Raw genomic sequence first — 19603 nt, 5'->3', positions numbered from 1 at the left:
ACCTTGTTGATGCCAGAGGTCAGAACAGAATGGCCAGACTGGTTTGAGCTGATTGAAAGGCAACAGAAACTCAAATGACCACTCATTTACAAACAAGATATGCAGAAGAGCATCTCTGAACACACAACACGTCAAACCTTGAAGCAGGTGGGCTACAGCAGCAGGAGACCACACCAAGTGCCACTAATGTCAACTAAGAACAGAGAAATGAGGCTACAATTTGCATAGGCTGACCAGAATTGGACAACGGAAGATTGGAAAAACCTGGTCTGACGAGTCTCGATTTCTACTGCGACATTCAGATGGTACGATCAGAATTTGGCGTCAACAACATGAAAGCATGGATCTATTCTGCCTTGTATCAATGGTTCAGGCTGGTAGTGGTGGTGTAATGGTGCTGATGATATTTTCTTTACACATTTTGGGCCACTTAGTACCACCTGAGTATATTGCAGACCACGTCTATGACTTCATGACTGCAGTGTACTCATCTTCTGATGGATACTGGCAGCAGGATAATGCGCTATGTCACAAAACTCAGATTATCTCAGACTGGTTTATTGAGCATGACAATGAGCTCACTGGACTCAAATGGCCTCCACAGTCACCAGCTCTCAATCCAATAGAGCACCTTTAGTATGTGGTGGAACGGGAGATTCACATCATGAGTGTGTAGCTGATAAAACTGCAGCAACTGCGTGATGCTATCACATCAATATGGACCAAAAGCCCTGAGGAATGTTTCCAGCATCTTGCTGAATCAATGCCATAAAGAATTATGACAGTTCTGAGGGCAAAAGGGGATCCAACCCAATACTAGTAAGGTGTACCTAATAAAGTGGCCAGTGAGTGTATGTGTATTTATAACACCCTTAGTTATGCTTTTTATTTAGTTACTTCCACACTGGTATTATGTTTACCATAATCCTCACATTTTATACTTTTTCCCACAAGTTTTACCCTACTGGTGCGTGGTAAACTAACTCTCTCTCTTTTATAGGCCATAACTCTTCCCAATTCTTAGGTTTTCTTTTTTCTTATTATCCTTTTGCCTTGACTATATTTTTTCTGAAACATTCCATTTACTGGTCTTATCCTCTTATGCTGTATTAGTTTATTTCTCGTTTGCCACAACACTTCCATCTTCTATATTAGTCAACAGTATAAGAGAATGGATACAGGGCACTCGTGAAGGACTTTGTTGAACGTGCAAACTGGACCACCAACAGCTCAACATCAATAAAGCAAAGAACATAATGGTAGACTTCAGCAGGGTTGACCCCACTCAGCCCCCCGATTCTAATTGACGATGAAGAAGTGGAGGTGGTGAGGACAAGCACATACCTTGGGGTGCATCTGAAAGACAGGCTGGAGTGGGATACCAACACAGAGGCCATCTGTAATGAAGAAGGCCCAGAGTCACCTCTATTTCCTGAGGAGGCTGAGGTTATTTGGTGTCTGCAGGCCACTCTTACATGATTTTTAATAGTCTGCATAGCTCAGCACGTTTTACTATTGGGGAAGTGGCGTTAAGTGCATGTGATGCCAAAACACTAAATTATCTGGTTAAAAAGGCTGCTTCAATCATATTAGTCAGTCTGGACTCACCGTGAATTCGAAGAACAGAAGTCACTCAGCAAACTGCTGACTGTCTTGGACGACGACACTCAACCCCTCATATGGGGTTTTGGCTAAACAGAGGAGCACATTCAGTAGCAGATTGAGATGACTGTGCTGCTCCGAGGAGCGCCATATGTGAGGTCATCTCTACCCTCAACCATCAGACGCTATAATAAGTCACCCCTTGGCCCAGGAGGTCCTGTTCCTTTTGTTCTCTAGGGTTCTGAGCTGGTCTAGCAGACATCTTAAAAGACAGTGATGCCATGTGCAACATACCATGCCAATAACATCCAGTGCGGTGATACAGTAACTGAGAAGTATGTGCAATAATAATTACTTTAGTTTATTTTTGTGTAGTGCTCTTCACTGAGTGCAGGCATGGAGTGCAGTGACAAGTTCTCAGGTAAAATACAAATACTGCATAAATTTTACAAATTACTAAACAAAGAATTAGTACACATAAAGGGTTAGATTTGTTAAAACACGTAGAAGACAAAGTACAAACTGATTAACATAAATGGAGACCAACAATATCTGTCTATTAATTAATTGTTGAACAATGGCCAGTTGACAACAGAGGAGAGGGGAAAAGAAATCGCTTAACACTTAGCAAATAGCTACACTTTGCGAATTTACTTATAGATAATTCTTGTTATGTTTGTATTTGTGCCATGTTTGCATATTTAGGATTATGACATTTCTTATTATATGTATATTTGTGTGTTTTTGTCTGCTGCTGTAACCCTGCAATTTCCTTCAGAATTAATTATGTTTCTTTCTCTATCACCTTTATCATTAAATTCTCTCACTGGCCATCTATTATATTGTGCCTTTCACATGTATCTAATTGTTGAGTTCCCGCAGAAGTAATTTGTTTCAAGACATTTATCTCATGTTATGTTTTTTGCCTGTTGACTCATTTTTTCCACTCATCTTCCACTTTTTCCCATATCTTTCAAGTTATTTTGCACTCCTAAACACATGCAGTGCATTTTCTTCCTTGCTGCACACTTCCCACAGGCACTTTCAGTCTTTTTCCAATTGTTTCTTATGTCAGGCCTCCTCTGTCCCCACCTGCCATGCTGTTAGTTTTTATGCGTTACTTGCTTCCAGTCCATCTCCGGCTCTTTGTATGCATAAAAAAGAAGCTCTTATAACTGGCATCTCATTCTCTGTAAATTTCACTAGCTATTTCTAAATTTCCCCCTATCCCATTTATACATCTTTATCATTTTTGCACAATCTATAATGATTTAGCCCTCTTAGACAGATCAGTTAATTTAATATTGGCCTTTATAGTTTGACTGCTCTTAGTGTTGTTACAAACAGATATCTCATCATAACTGTCATTGTTTTTCCCTTATTTATGTATTGCTTCATTCATTATCACAGTGGTATACTTCAAAAATGCTAATTTATGAAGATTAGGATTGTTTTTCTTCCATTTTTTTGTTGTTCCTCTCACTAGCTCTGGTCTTTTAATTCTTTTATACTTACATCTTTCCAAAAATAGGAAAATGCTCTCACAGTCCTGTTCATACATTTTCTCAGGAGTAAAAAGACCATAGCCAAAAATAATATCATAGATAACAAAACCACTCTCATTAAAAACAACATACTCTGGAAGCTTATTCCTGCCACTCAGAAAAAAAAATTATTATTTTGCAAACGTATTGCACTGTTTTACAAAGACATTGCTTGGTGCGGTTGGTGTAATATTATGTATCCATGTGCTCCTCTTCAATAGCGACGGCTAGTGAGGGATGGATTAAGCATGTGTGTACCGTGCAATCAGGTGACAGGAACTGAACAAACGTTACAGGTATACATTTAATCCTGTATGTGTCGAGAGGTTCATTTAATCTGCCCAGTTTATGGTCAGAGGGAACCAGTCATTACTGCAGCAGTTTCAAGCATATGGCAAAAAGAAACCATGGACTATGTAATGCCAGTCCTTTACAGGGCACAATCACACAACCAATGAGAAAAGAGTGTGCTGCGTGCAATCCAGCAACAAAAAATATAAATAAAGTTTGTGTTTAGTTTTAATCTAGTTATTTGCTATAGACATTTTGAAACAGTGTGATCTGGTGGCGCAGCAGGTAGTGCTTATACCTTTAATCTTTAGGAACTCAGGTTGAGGATGGATGTTATTTGCTTCACAACACATAAATGGCTGTTGTTTGATAAACATGACATATTACCAATGCATTTAAAAAGTTAAACACACTCTCAATCCACAATTTGCACTGGGAGAACATGCAAACTTCACGTTGATCCTGGAGCACTAAGGTAGGAATGACAACTCTGTGCTATCAAAACATCAGTACTAAACTTTAACCATAATAAAACTAAATGTATGCCTATAAATCTTATTCAGTTCTTTTAACTATGTTTCAGAACTCAGAAATAGGTGGGTTTTAAACTCTTTCTCAAAAAATGTCACAAGACTAGCGATTATCAACCTTTTTGACCTGTGGACTGACAGAAGACTGAGGAAATCTTCGTGGTCTGGGGAAGTGTAAGATATAAAAAAAAAAAAGAGACGTATTTATTCTGTATTATTTTTATTAGTTCAACCAGTGCCTAGAAATACGTCAAGTGCCGATATTCTCTTTTTAAGTGTGCTTTCTTAATAGAGCTGAGATTGTACCACTCAGGTTTACTAACATTAGGCCAGAGAGCAGGGTCTTCCTGTCATTTTCGAACGCCTGGATTTACTAACATGTATGATGCTCCACCTTGGAGTTTCTGGCGTCCACATTTACTAACAATAGTTTGGACGGCGGATATCTGATTTTAGTTTCTAACGTATAGACTTAATATGATCCGATAGTATTTGACTTCTGAGTTTTTCACGGATTTTCACGCACCGCGCAGGTAGGGAAACGCAGTAGCAGACGTCTGATGTTGCTTGTGCCCGACTTTTCCGCAAGCAACAGGCTATAACTTTGCAAAATAATGATGTTTTTAGTAGCGGAAATAAGCTGCATTCTATCGTTAAGCTTGAAAGTTGCCCAGTCGCGTTTTTTTTTTCCTTCTACTTTTTAAAAAGTTTTTTTCTTTTCTATACATTTTTGCACATATTCAACACCCACTATCTTTTCAGATTCTCCACTTTTTAAATTACAGCTTGAATTTTCCAACCGGTTTACCCATTGGAGCTGCAACTCCATTTTGTGCAAACACGAGTCCCGCCTAACAGCGAAATCAACAGCTAAAAACGGCGCGAAGAGGATTTGTCAGGCGCAGGAGGGGTGGGCACACAAGCTGTAACCAATCAGCGACTTCCACGTCACTACGGTCGCATTGAAGGCATTAACTTAGGTGCTAAATTAGGCATTAACCAGGTGCTAACGGAGTTTCCAACATTTAACGGTTGTAACGAGAAAAGCTACTTGTTTGTTACAGTATTTGAGTGAAGACATAAAAGTAAGTTTCATATCGCGACGCATTCCGCCTTTGTAGGTCAACCAGTCATTTTCTGCGATAAGACGACTGTCTTCTCAACAAGCAGCAAACACTCTCGGAGATTATTTGCCCTGTTAGTCACGCCTCAGACTGGAGGACACCTGTATAGCAAGCCAACGCCGTACCCAGTTTTGACAGACATGCCACCCGACTAGGGAGTTTCAAAGTCACGATTCCGCAGTTGGACTCAGTCGCCGAGTTCCGTCCATCGCCGTTATGAGGCTTCAGACGCTCCATTAAACTTTTTTTTGAGTGCGGCGATGTGCAGATGTTGTAAAAATACGTCTGACAAAAGCAGGCAGCAGGGTTGCTTCTGAAGCTTAAACCTTTATAATAAATACTTTAAAGGTACGTGTATTACATTTAAGTTGAAGATGTGTAAACTGTATTGATACTGTAACTGTATTCAAATGGAAAATTATGTTTTGCACTGAATAAAATTCTGTAGTATTGGTGGGAAATGAGAAATAAGCTTAGAATACCAATGTGTTCTCACTCTGGCCTCATCCTATGCAGGGTCACAGGGCACAGGACAGGAAACAGCTCTGAACAAGGCTCTGGTCTGTGTGCAAATGCACACACTCAACCAGTTACACCCTTCTTTACCAACAGTATGTAATCAGTGGCATGTCTGCGTTAAGTGAACTCAGGCTTTGCCCAGTGCTTATTACTGTAATCTCATACTTTTACTGTCCCTGCTTCAAATCCAATGGCCAGTTATTGTCTATGGCAAGTTTGCATATTAGCTTCTATCTGTCCTCAAACATACAGTAGCATTAAAAAGTTTGGAATCATCCAAAAATACTCATGTTTTTGCTATATATATATATATATATATTAATCAAGGGGTGGCACGGTGGCGCAGTGGGTAGCGCTGCTGCCTCACAGTTAGGAGACCTGGGTTCACTGCATGTTTTTCCTGTGTCTGCGTGGGTTATTTCCTCCCACAGTCCAAAGACATGCAGGTTAGGTGCATTGGCGATCCTTAATTGTCCTTGGTGTGTGTGTGTGTGTGTGCGCGCACCCTGCAGTGGGCTGGCGCCCTGCCCGGGGTTTGTTTCCTGCCTTGTGCCCTGTGTTGGCTGGGATTGGCTCCAGCAGACCCCCATGACCCAGTAGTTAGGATAGTATAGTGGGTTGGATAATGGATGGATATTAATCAAGATAGCATTAAACAATTAAAAAAAAAACAGCCAATACATTACCAGTGTTGCTAAAGGTTGGCACTGCTTGAAATTACAAATTTTAATATATTATTCAAATATGGCTGTAAAGCCCAATTTTCAGCAGTCATTCCTTCAGTCACATCACTTCTTAATTAGGCCTATATTGGTTATTAGAAAAACCTTTGCACTTGCATTAGCAGTGGTAAAACATGTTATTATGTTCACTTGACTAACAAATACGAAAACTTCCATGGGAGTGAATACTTTTTATAGGCACTGACTGTCATTGCTTTCACTCTAAACGTTTGTCTTCTTTAACTAAAAAATCCGTCATAACCTAGTAGCCACAATTTATATTACAAATGCAGTATCTGACTTTGAAATTGAATGCATGGAAAGAATAAAAAGCACAATCTGCGTTACAAATCAGTACTGTGACAAAATGCCGACTGAAAGACAAGAACACTGCTGATATCTGATTGTTATTTTTGACTCCTTAACTGATAAAGAAAAATTAAATAAGTAACAGAAAGAAATACAGGGTGTATATGTAAATACATAAAAATAAGTGAAATAAGTAAAAAAAAAATAATTCAGGCTGTATATGTATTTTACCTGAGCCCAATGTCATTAGTAAATAATTCATTAAAAATAGATTTATATGCAGTTCAAAATCTGTTTTCAAACTGTTTATAAAAAAGAAAAATTTTCACAAGGAATACTATCTATACATAAAAATGCATTGCAACATTTTACTTCATTCTGCTGCCACAGATTTCCTTGAGGTCTGTTTGGAGATAGTTATGACCAACTGTATGACAAATCTAGCCACCATTATCATCAAAGTGTTTCTTTCCTTGTAATCTTGGAAGGATTGTTCATATGTATACCAACAAGCAGGTTTCACTGAAACCTGGAAAAAATTCAGAAATTCATCCACCATGCAAGTAGTAAAAACCACATGGCACTGCCAACCATTCAAGCTCTGATAGTTTGCCCTTCATTTGGTCCCAACTTTCTTTAGGCCCTAGAAGGAGGTTGATGTATTAATGATGTGCTGTTTAGAACAGGTACACGTTTTGTTGAGTTGGATTGTAGATTGTTTTCTAAAATATTTGCCCATTATTTACAGACACTCTGTATATTTAATGCATTTACAATGAAGCACATGAAAAGTCATTGTGCCTTCTGCCAATTAGGAACATCCAGAATGACCACATACCAATCACCAGCTTTCATGTCATTCACCCACTGCAGAACTGGCATATGCTTTTCAGCACCTTCATTTTCTAAAGTAGCTTTTTTTTTCCTTTTCTTTCCAGGGCCATAAAATACTATGAAAATGTGTGTACAAGCACGCACGCAGTGGAAAATTCCATCATATCCCACAATTAACCTAACTTGCACATCTTTGGGATGAGGAAGGGAACTAAAGAGAACCAATGCAGATGTGCAAAGAGCATGCTGACTTCACACACACAAACTCCAGTAACTGGAACAGAAACGAAATCCATTTTCCTGAGTCAACAGTGCAAACAACTATTGCAAGGTACTGCCAACCATCATTTACGGAGATCTAAATTTGTTTTATTGTAAGGTGGTCAATAATTGCCTACATATTCATGGATTTAGATGTAAAAACTTTGCTGGCTTCTTACCAATGCAAGAGTAGAAAAAGAATAGACACACAAGCCCAGCCAAGGCCACGATCATAGAGGAATAATCGTTTTTTTTTCTTCTGTTGTGGCTTTCAAGGTATTGGCCTTCTGAAGACACTTGGCACATGCATGAGAACCGTTTCACAAAAAAAAAATGAAGATGATGTGTCACACTCAATGTTATGTCACCTTGTGCATCATAGTCTAGCACTTACATTGGGGAAGACTATGAATGTCAGGGTGCGGCAGGTATACACATCAGCCCACTCACCTTGAACATTGAGTCGGATTTCAGTGGATTTGCGCACAGACTTGGCTTCTGATTGACAGAGGTATTCAGGGTTCTCATCAAACAAAGCGATGAAAGAGCTGGAAGCACTGACATTATGAAAGGAAAGGATCTTGCTGTCTTTCTGCAGGTGGACCTCCACATCAGGGAGGGAACTATTGGAATGGCACTCAATTGTCACTCGATCTCCTTCAGTGACATTCTGGCTTGGGTGTGCTATTATGATAGGCTTAGGCAGCAGCTCTGGGAATAAAAGAAATCAAGTAAAAAGATAAGATGCCGGTCCAGTCAGTGTAACAAGATGGACGTTGGGCTAATAGCATTTTACAGAAACAGAGACAGCTATTCTGAAACCACAGGACAGCCTTAATAGAGGGTGGCTGCTGTAAACAGGAAATGCTACCAGGGTGTTTCTGCACATGTTTCTTTAATTGGTATGGCACATGCAGACTAGGACAACTCCTCATGAGTGACCAAGGACTCTAGACATTCTTTGGGGGCTGCCTCATTTGACACTCACTGATCAATGACACTTCCGACAAGACTTGCTGAAGGCTCTGGACATCTTTGTGGGTCTACTCCAAGTAGCATATGTTACTCAAAAGTACTTGAGTCTAGACTTAATGCGCATCCACTAGCACAATCTGGTGCCCTGCATGCCCTCTGTTCATAAGATCATTTATAGAGTGCTGTTTAAATAGATAAGGTTCTAAATGCAGTTCAGGGTAACTTTACTGCACCCATTGGAATCTAGTGCCAAGGACGGTTAACTGCCAGCCACTGAAAATTCTTCATGTTCTCTTATTTAGACCACACTGCACTATTCTAGTCAACCCCAGAACATCATCTTACCTGACAGGACAATGCGTTGGACATTGCTGATGGGCGAGTCCTCCTTCTGATTGACCAGTTGAAACTTGCAGGAGACATTGGCTTCTCGATTGAAGATGTGGTTCATTTCTGCAAAAGTGCCGGACCTCAGGGGGACTTTTATGGGTATGGAGTTGATGAAAAAGGTGAAGTCCAGAGAGCCCTCTTCATTAGGAGCAGAGCAGTTCAGGGTGACCTCCTCTCCCTCAGTTATTTTTTCGTTACTGAGGGAGAGGAGAGGCGTCTGCAGACCTGTTAAAATGCAGGAGTGTAAGAGCAGTCCAGAGGTTACTGAAGCTGCAGCATATGATCACAAGAAAATGATTTACCTGTAACATTGAGCGGTTGGAATTCACTTTTTATCTTCTGGGTCCCACTTTTTACTATACAGTGGTATGTCCCTGAGTGGAAGGCCCGTACGTTTTCAATGGTGTAAAGCACAAACTTGTTGCTGGAGTTCTTTGCGTAGGTGACATGGGTGTCCTTGTAGAAGCTGTATTGGAGGGACGGTGTATCTGTGGAGGTGGTGCTGATCTTCGCGTTGCAGTAAAGATGGACTGTGGTGCCAGACTTTACATCCTTATCAGGACTGAAGGTAAGTGTCGCCTCTACAAGTTTCACAACTGCAGGATAGAAAAGCCTATTAGAAAGAAAAGTGACTACTGACCACATGTAGGCCACACGTGCTCGGCTTAGCTTTGGCTGTGAGCCCCTATGTTAAGCAAGGCGGTGAAGGGCACTTCCGCCCTAGAGCCCGAGTGAGGCTGACGCCTATGTCTGCACAGTACTAGGTACTGGACAGAAACTGGGTGGTCACCTGGAACTAAGCCATAATAAATGCACAGGGTGTGCCAGTGTAGACAAACCCAACGAGTACACAACCTTCTCTCTGGTCTGTGAATTCTGGGTAACTCTTCCAGATGCTCACCAATGTGTTGGCCATCTCTGCCCATGCTAACTGAGAAATGCGTGAACTGCTGTGACCACGGTAAGACCAGGATAGACCACCACCCATTCAGTCACTCACCATGTTTGTTATCCGTCCAGCTGCCTGTGAATGAAAAAAAAAAGAAAAAATATTATGTTAGGATGGATTTGAACCTTTGGAGGATTGTGAGGATGAGGATGGGCATCTCATGGGCAACTTACATCTCATGAGAGTCAAAAGTAGAAGACAGCAAGTGGTTTGGCGAGTCATCCTGAAGAGGTCCACTTGTTATATATTTGCAGGAGGCTTGGCTCCCTGATGATGAGTGTCTGTTCCTCAGATTTTTCTTGGCTTTTGTGCTTGTTTTCAGGAAGCGGCCGCTTTCCTCAGGATGTCGACACCAGCAATTTGCTCCACTGAGCTCCCAGACTGCAATGTATTATCTAGGCAGTCGTCCACCCTGGCCCCGCCTCATAGCCCAAGCGGCCCCACTCTTCACTGCTGACGTACAGGAAAAATGGAGGATGGGGAGCTCATTCTATCGGGCAGGTGGAGCCCGAGAGTGGGGATGTCAAAATAATTAACAGAACTAACAGCACAGGTGGCGTGGACGCTCCATGGTCCAAGGAGTCAACTACTGGGCATCATAGTAACCCCCAATGCCACTGATGTAGGGAGAGAGAGAGTAGGACACATCTGGAGTGGACTTTGCCTTCCTCACACTCTAAAACAAGCGTGCAGGCAGTGGACACTAGGGGGCACTGTTGGACCACAGGTCGGAGGTATCATTGGAGAAATTTGCAGAGTGGGTGTGAGGAGCCCTTCTGGTCACAGTGAGTGATAATCTGAGCCCCTGAACAGTTCACTGTGTACATGTTGAACATAATCAGATACACACAACTGTAGGTACCTGTATTAGTGAATAATATATGTCTGAGGCACAGGTCAGAGTGCATGTGTCAGGGAACTGAGATGCAGCTCAGTTTATATGCATGTGTGTTAGAAAGCCACTGTTCGGTGTGTGTATTTTTCGGTGAACCAAGCTCAGTTTGAGTGTGCATCTGAGTGTCACAGGCCCGTGATTCGGCATGTATGTGCATATCAGTGAGAAAAACTAAAGGCAGTAATATCCATGAGTGTGTGTCATAAAGTCTCAAGTCAGTGTTAAAACATGCTCATCAATAATGTCAGGGTCAGTGTGAGGTTTCATGTGCATCACAGTGCCGCTGCATTGTACAGTGGCATGCTAAAGTTTGGGCACCCTTGCTTAAAATGTCCGGTACTGTGAATAGTTAAGTGAGCAGAAGATGAATTGATCACCAAAAGGTATCAAGTTAAAGATGACACATTTCTTTAATATTTTAAGCAAGATTACATTTTTATTTCCATTATTCACAGGTACAAAATACCAAATAAAATGAAAAGGGCCCGAAGAAAAGTTTGGGCACCTGACACGGTCAGCACTTAGTAAGACCCCCTGCCTTTGACAAGTATCACAGCTTGTAAATGCTTTTTGTAGCCAGCTAAGAGTCTTTCATTTCTTACTTGAGGTATTTTTGTCCATTTGTTCTTGCAAAAGGATTCCAATTCTGCAAGATTCTTGGGCTGTCTTGCATGCACTGCTCTTTTGAAATCCATCCAGATTTTCTATGATGTTTAGGTCAGGGGATTGAGGTATTCCATTGTAGGTTTTGAGATGTGTTTCAGATCATTAACTTGTTGCAGGACCCTCTCTTCTTTTAACTTCAACTTTTTTTTACAGTTATTGTGACATTTGCCGGTATTAATTTGAATCCATTCTTTCCTCTACCATGACATGTTCCTTGTGCCACTGGCTGCAACACAAGCCCAAAGCATGATTGATCCACCCCCATGCTTAATAATTGGGAGACATATTCTTTTCCTGGAATTCAGCACCATTTTTGTCTCCCAACATACCTTTGCACGTTGTGGTCATAAAGTTCTATTTTGACTTCATCGGTCCACAGAATTGTTTGTAAAATGCATCAGGCTTGTTTAGATGCTATGAAAAATTTTTCTTCTGCTCTTACCATGAAAGTCATACTTGTTCAGGTGTTGCTGAACTCCAGAGTCTTCTAAATCTTCTTGAATGTCTTTTGCAGTCAAATGGGGACTTGTATTTACCTTTCTAGCAATCCTGCTCCTTTATAAAGTTTTTTTGGTCTTCCAGACTTCGACTTGACCTCCACCATTCCTGTTAGTTACTACTTCTTTATAACATTACAAACTGAGGAAGCAACTACCTGAAAATGTTTTGCTGTCCTCTTGTAGCCTTCTCTTGCTTTGTGAGCATCAATCATTTTATTTTTCAGAGTGCTAGGCAATGGCTGCTGATTATTAGGACAAGGCTTGAGGAGCCAGAGAATTTGTGCAGCTTTGCCATTTGCATCACCCAGGGTTTCCTGATGGTGACTGTGAACAAGCCATAGCCCTAATGAACTAATTAAGCTGAGAGACCTCGGGAAAAGTTATCTTGAGACCTCAGATATTTTGAGGTGCTCATACTTTTTGCATAGTGCCCCTTTCCTTTTTTCAATGTACAATTGTACAAAATAAAAACAATATACTAATCTTTCATAAAATGCTGAAAAGAGACATGTCATCTTTAACTTTATGCCATTTGGTAATCAGTTCATCTTCTGCTAACTATTCACAATAACAGACATTTTAAGCAAGGGGCCCAAGCTTTTGCATTCCACTGTATGTGCACAACTCAGGCCAGTGTGTGCACACATGTAGCACAGGAAATGTCAAGTGTGTGTCAGAAATCTGAAATTCTGTGTTGTGTGTCCCCAGTCAGAGTGTATGTTTGTCAGGGAAGGTTTGTGTGAATGTTCATGTGTGACAAGAGAGAGCCAAAGGCCAGCAGAAGTGTTTGCGTGAGAGAACAGCCACAGGTTAGCATGCGTGTCAGGTAGCCATTACTCAGTAGCTACTGGTCAGTGTGTGTATGTTGGCTGTGGCTACAAATGTAAAGAAAAACAACAGAATTGTGGAGAAAACCTGAAGATTTTATTTTTCTTCTCAGAATGTTACAAACGTATTTTGGAGGACCATCAGTCAGACCCCAGATTTGATGGTGGCGTCTCAGTGAACAGAAGCTCCCATTGATGATTTCCTCCGTATCCTTCAATGGGGGCTGTCGCTCTTGTCTTGCAAGGCAGGACAGTGTAGTGAGGAGAGCAAACGAGCACCTGGCAGGTGGTCTTAAGCTCATAGCAGCCATCCTTGGCCAGGTGGGGGTTGGGGAGGTCAGTGTTGAACATATTTAAATACAGGCTTTCCTGAAAGCTCAAATAAATTTTAAAAAGACATTACATCCCAGGCATGTCTAAGATGCGTCTCTAATCTGTATAAGCACTTATATACACATACAGGAGGGGAGTAGCCGCCCCAGTGGACAGAATTGCCAACCCTTCTGTTATCTCATCCTCTTCTCTGCAGAGTAGATGGACATGTAGTAGTCGTTGCTGCCAACTGCCAAGTGGGGCTGTAGACAGAAAAAAACAGGCTTTAAGAATGGCCATCATCTCAATACAGAACAGCCCTTTCCCACATGACACACTTACCCAGTATGGATGGAAGGCCAAGCAGCTAATAGCCCCAATGCGCTGGCCCATGAAGCCATCATAGTACTTGATGTTACTGATGACATCACCAGTGGAGTTGTACACCGCAATGAACTGGTTCATGGAACCACTAAAGGAAATGAGCAAGATGTGGCAGTGAGAGCCCTGTGAGCTGCAAAACGCCCGCATTCTCCCACCAAACTACAAGTCCACTCACCAGGCAAAAAGATTGGCTTGCGGGTGGATATCTAATGCTGTCAGACCTTTCACCGTCTGTAGTACGTTAACAGAGTCGGGCATCCTTAGTTCAAAGAATCGCACATCTCCATTGACACTAGACCAAAGCACATCAATTAGTGAAGAGACCCAAATCAGAAGATGTACAGATAAACACAGTGGTCTCAGATCTTTAGACAAAATGCAATTTAGAGGAAGGGTCCATGAATGAATAAACAATCGAGTATTTAAAATCAATACTTTCTTTATTCAACAACCCTACCATCAACAGGTAAAAATAACTGCTGCCAGTTTCAATACTTGGTTGCAGCACCATTACTGGCAATAATTATAATTTTTAGGCCATTCTTCTTTGCAGAACTGCTTCAATTCAGGCACACTGGTATGTCTGAACTGCTTGTTTCACGTCCTGATACAGAATCTCTCTTGGGTTCATGTCAGGACTTTAACTAGGCCACTACAAAACTTTTAACTTTATTTCTTCTGAGCCATTCAGTTGTAGATTTGCTTTTGTGGTTTGTGTCAGTCCTGCTGCATAACCTAATTCCATTTGAACTTCAGGTCACAAACAGACAGCCAGACAAACTCCTTAAAAACATTTTGGTAAAGTGCATAATTTATTGTTCCTTCATGTCAAGTATTTCAGGTCCTGGGGCAGCAAAGCACCTCACACCATCGCACTGCCACTGTTGTAGGTAAGATGTTCTTACTTTTGAATGCTGTATTAGCTTTCCACCAGATATTTTGGGACTTAAATCACTCAAATAGTTGTACTTTTTTTCTCAACTGTCCAGAAAACATTAGTTCCAATGGCTTTTCTTTGCAATTGTAAGATGAATACTGATGTTGATACTGGATATGAGGTTTCCAAATTTCTACTCTTACATGAATCCAGTTTTCACTCTGTTTCTTTCCCATGGCCACTGACCATAACACCCTGTCACACTGCACAATTTTCACAGTGATTTTCAACTGCAGACTTTACTTACATAATCTTGAGAGTTGGGAGTAGTTATGGTGCATTCCCATGACAGCCAGTCGTGCAGTTTGACATCTCCAATGACTGAGTCCAACCAGTCTGCAATTTGCCCCAACAAAATCAAACAGGGTCAATTTGCCTTAAATTAAAGGGCCAGCTTCTGTTTGCTCACTCGAAAATCCTTGCTATCTGCAGGTTCTGTTCCCGCGGATTCACTTATCCACTGTTATGAAAGTGTAACCCGTTCTGACAACACCCATAGTCTAATTGCGCATATTAACGTATAAGGTCCTTGCTGCGGGCCACAGGATGGGGTGGAAAAGGACTTCATGGGGTTATATTTGTGGCCATGTGTAGCAGAAAAAGAAAATCTCAAGAGGCCCACTGTACAGGAGCAATACTTGAGATTGAGTAGTAACAGGTCTGTAATGCCCTTAGATGTCCATGGCTGCATGCATACTAAACTGAATGGATCAAAATGTGTCTGACCAGTGCCAAGAAGTGTGGGTAGTAAGTGTGGGTCTTGAGCTTGTACTGATTAAGTACCTGCTCTTTGTTCATACAGTTGTGACCAAATATTGGTTTTACAAAGTTTGCAGCTTCAGTGTTTTTAGATCTTTTTGTCTGGTGTTTCTATGGTATACTGAAGTATAATTACAAGCATTTCATAAGTTTCAAAGGCTTTTATTGACAATTGCATTTAGTTTATGCAAAGAGTCAGTGTTTGCAGTGATGGCCCTTCCTTTTCAAGACCTCTGCAATTCCGTCTTACATGCTGTCAATCAACTTCTGGGCCAAATTGTGACTGATGGCAGCCCATTCTTGTATGATCAATGCATGGAGTATGTCCGAACTTGTGGGTTTTTATTTGTCCATCCGCGTCTTTAGGATCGACCACAAGTTCTCAATAGGATTAAGCTCTGGGGAGTGTCCTGGCCATGGACCCAAACCTTAGATGTTTTTTTCCCCCGATCCACTTAGCCTTCACTTTTGCCTTACGACACGGTGCTCCATCATGCTGAAAAAGGCATTGTTCATCACCAAACTGTTCTTGGATGGTTGGGAGAAGTTGCTCTCTGAGGATGTTTTGGTACCATTCTTTATGCATGACTGTGTTCTTAGGCAAAATTGTGAGTTAGCCCACTCCCTTAGCTGGGCAGCAACCCCACGCACATTTCAGGATGCTTTACTGTTGGCATGACACAGGATGCTCCAAACAATTGGAAAGGGGATTCATCAGAGAAAATGCCTTTACCTCAGTCCTCAGCAGTCCAATCCATGTACCTTTTGCAGAATATCAGGCTATCCCTGATGTTTTTCTTGGCTGCCCTTCTTGACATTAGGCCATCCTCCAAAAGTCTTCACCTCACTATGTGTGTAGATGCACTCACACCTGCCTGCTGACATTTCTGAGCAAGTTCTGCACTGGTGGTGCCCTGATCCCGAGCCATGAATAAAGAATGGGACCAAAACATCCTCTGAGAGCAACTTCTCCCAACCAATCAAGAACAGTTTGCTGACCAACAATGCCTTTTCCAGCATGACAGAACACAATGCCATAAGGCAAAAGTGATAACTTAGAGGCCCAGGAAACAAAACATTAAAATTTTGGATCCATGGTCAGGAAACTCCCCAGACCTTAATCCTATTGAGGACTAGTGGTCAATCCTCAAGAGGAGGGTGGACAAACAAAAACCCACTAATTCTGACAAACTGCAAGCACTGATTATGCAAGAATGGGTTGCAATCAGTCAGGACTTGGCCGAGAAGTTGATTGACAGCATGGCAGGGCGAATTGCAGAGGTCCTGAAAAAAGAAGGGCCAACACTACAAATACTGACTGTTTGCATAAACTTAATGTAATTGTCAATAAAAGCCTTTGAAACTTATGGAATGCTTGTAATTACACTTCAGTATACCACAGAAACATCTAACAAAAAGATCTAAAAACACTGAAGCAGCAAATTTTGTATAAAAAAAAAAAAATACTTGTTTCATTCTCAAAACTTATGGCCATGACTGTACACCACTCGTCGCTACAACCAATTGCTTGGTGTAGTGAGTTTCTCAGATTGATCCTGCTGTGATCACTCGTGGCCTCTATCAGAGCGCCTTGAAGATGATACAACTGGACTACAGAGGAATTAAAAGTCATCACAAGGTTTCTGTAGGTGGAGCAGTGGAAGGGCTATTACCTTGCCTCAAGGGGAGAGAGCGGACGGCACGTGTGTCCACACAACCTCACCCAAGCCACATCCCACCCCCAGAAACTAAGCCCGTTTTTCTCCATAAGATAAATGCTACAGTATCCACAAGTTTTGTCAGGAACGTAACACCAGCGAGCAAATAACAAGCATTAACTATACATACAATGCAGGCATGAGGAATAAAGAATGTGGGGTTTTGGACCTTGCAAACAGAAGAATGGCTTGTCTGTCTGATGTCTCATGTTTTACGTACAACAACAGAATGGAAGGAAAACAAAATAAGTTCATAGAATACAGCACTACTTACCGTACCTGGAAAGCATTTTTGCAGAGCCAGCTCTATTGGGCACCATTTTATTGGCTGTTATCATAAAATGAGAGTGCTAGATGTTTGAAATTGTTCTCTCCCACAGTTTATGGTTGTGCAATCTTATTTTTGCAGGTGATGAGATCAGCAATTGCTGTTTGACATCCATCCAACTAGAAGTCATGAAATATGATGCCAGCTTTAGCGGAGACTAGAGAGCCCTGCAGTTCTTTGGATATTATTCAAGAAACTGCTGAGAATCCCAAAAGGAAGTACCAATGGAGTAATTCTGATGGGTGGGCTTTTCCTGGAAAGACATACCACTGTTCCAAATCTTACCCATCTGAAGATAATGGCTGTCAGCATGATGTGGTGGATTTCCCATAGCCTTACAAATGGCTTTGTAACCCTTTGCTGACTGGTAAGTTTCAACAACCTTTTTCCTAACCTCTTTTTGAATTTTCTTTTACTGAGGCATGGTGTTCAAGAAAATTTGTAGGGATGGCTTCACTCTCATTGTAAGAGTCAATATATGGGGAGCTTTAGATTTAGCACGGATGGCTGCAATCATGTCTGGCTGTGCTTACTCAGCTAAGTCTAATTATCAATTAACTTTGGTCATCTGTTTGAGTGAGTAACTAAGGGGGCAATCAGCTTTTCACATGTGCAGTATAAGTGTTGGATAACGTTTTTGCAGAAAAATATTAGGTAGTAATTTAGAAATGGTGTTATTTTTTAGTCTGCTTCCCTTTATCTAATTTTACATTTTGTTTAAAGATATGAAGCCAATTACTGTAACAAATGTAGAAAAACAATGTATATCAAGAAACGGACAAATATTTTTTCACGGCACAGTAGACAGACATGCACACTGGGGTGTACCTGACACTGATGATGCTGCCCTCCACCTGCCTCTGTAGGTGTGCCTTGACTACCCAGGCACTGTGCTCACGATAGGTCATGACTCTGCTGCAGGAACACAAAAGCACATAAAAGTCAGAGGTTGTCCACTGCAATCATCCCCATGCCCAACACCAGCACACTGATTGGGGTGACAAAAGTCATAAGTACCATTCATTTGGGCCCATCCTTCTGTCGTAGACCCTCACTGAGCCATCGCCCAAGCCTGCAGCTATGAGGGAATGTTGGGAGTCACAAGACAGGCTGGTGACACAGCTATCTGCACCTGTTGGGATGTCCTGAGGAGACAGCAGAGGCATCTGCTCTCTTAGACTAAGTGACTCTGTGACTTGCTACAGATGACACCAGATTTCCCTTTTACTGAACCACCGCCTCATACATACTGCCTTCTTACCTGAATCTTCATCTCTCTCTCTGTGTCCCAGATGCGTATGATGCGTACATCTCCCGAAGTCATCAACATACCAGTCTCTTGCTCCCAGTCTACCACCATTCCTGCCCCTGCATGCAGAGAAAACATCAGTCTGGAAAATTACCTGCTTGTCTTGACCTTTTCATTAAACACAAAACATCTTTCCTCAAGGGGAACCTCAATCTCCCCAACAACAAACTCCTAGGATTACACAACAGCATTCAAACTTCTTTACACCCACTCGTTACTCAACCTTGGGTCTCAAAGCAAAAACCAGTGTTCCCCCCGGGCACTCTCACAAATTCTCTTTCATCAAGAGGAACTTGTGCATTATTTATTATAAAGTGCGTCACTCGAACAAGACTAGGGAACCCCACTGTGGGCTACTGACGTCATCATCCATTCTGAGATTTAGACTCGGATTCCACTCTTTGAACCTCTGCTTCCTTTTCTTTATCCCCTTAAGGGAGCTTACAAAATACTTACCTCCCTGCTTACTGCGGTCAAGATAGATAGAAACTCTTCGAGCCAGACCTGCTTGAGAGAGGAAGAGTGACACTTTCAGAGCACATGCATATATATATAGCACAGATAACCCAGGCCTTGTTTCCAATGCTTGATCAAATACGACGGCCAGAAGAGCCTGGAGTCCCATTCCCTCATGTACTTGTCAACATTTAAACAACTCTATCTATTCCAAGCCTCTTAGTCTACAACCCAGAAGCACAGGTATTAACAGACGGAGCAACCTCTAGTAGTGGGTAGCATGTCAGAGAGCCCCTGCCAGGCAGTGACCATCTCGGGATTCCTCTCCAGATCTGCAAAGTTCTTCCATACTCGGAGAGCACCATCATCTGCACAAAAGACAAAGTTACATTGTGATCTTCAGAAATTCTAGGCTGGGATGATATTGTGCTCACTTACAGCCTGTACCCAATTATCAGACAA

At 41.7% G+C, this 19603-nt stretch overlaps 2 protein-coding genes across 4 annotated transcripts in view; both read right to left on the bottom strand.

Annotated features, from left to right (window-relative positions):
- The window catches only part of LOC120517422 (platelet endothelial cell adhesion molecule-like), a 38340-nt gene extending 27923 nt beyond the window's left edge, over positions 1 to 10417 (bottom strand). Inside the window, exons 1-5 of one of the 2 annotated variants that reach the window (XM_039739747.1) lie at positions 10224 to 10417; positions 10102 to 10125; positions 9404 to 9697; positions 9057 to 9326; positions 8187 to 8447 (exon numbers count right to left, since the gene is read on the bottom strand). In XM_039739747.1, coding sequence (XP_039595681.1) covers positions 8187 to 8447; positions 9057 to 9326; positions 9404 to 9697; positions 10102 to 10125; positions 10224 to 10272 — 898 coding nt within the window. In that variant the 5' untranslated portion in view covers positions 10273 to 10417. Of the gene's footprint in view, positions 1 to 8186; positions 8448 to 9056; positions 9327 to 9403; positions 9698 to 10002; positions 10126 to 10223 lie in introns of those variants that run through there. The other variant, XM_039739748.1, reaches the window with a different exon arrangement.
- Positions 10418 to 13013: 2596 nt separating this feature from the next.
- The window catches only part of rptor (regulatory associated protein of MTOR, complex 1), a 71014-nt gene continuing 64424 nt past the window's right edge, over positions 13014 to 19603 (bottom strand). The window contains exons 28-35 of one of the 2 annotated variants that reach the window (XM_039740810.1): positions 19405 to 19509; positions 19142 to 19192; positions 18638 to 18744; positions 18394 to 18521; positions 18205 to 18291; positions 13810 to 13926; positions 13593 to 13722; positions 13014 to 13513 (exon numbers count right to left, since the gene is read on the bottom strand). In XM_039740810.1, coding sequence (XP_039596744.1) covers positions 13445 to 13513; positions 13593 to 13722; positions 13810 to 13926; positions 18205 to 18291; positions 18394 to 18521; positions 18638 to 18744; positions 19142 to 19192; positions 19405 to 19509 — 794 coding nt within the window. In that variant the 3' untranslated portion in view covers positions 13014 to 13444. The remainder of the gene's footprint in view (positions 13514 to 13592; positions 13723 to 13809; positions 13927 to 18204; positions 18292 to 18393; positions 18522 to 18637; positions 18745 to 19141; positions 19193 to 19404; positions 19510 to 19603) is intronic. The other variant, XM_039740811.1, reaches the window with a different exon arrangement.

This window comes from Polypterus senegalus, chromosome 17 (assembly GCF_016835505.1).
Source record: "Polypterus senegalus isolate Bchr_013 chromosome 17, ASM1683550v1, whole genome shotgun sequence".
NCBI classification, from domain to species: Eukaryota; Metazoa; Chordata; class Cladistia; order Polypteriformes; family Polypteridae; genus Polypterus; species Polypterus senegalus.
Note: the sequence above shows the minus strand (reverse complement) of the source record. Positions and strands in the feature narration are given on the sequence as shown.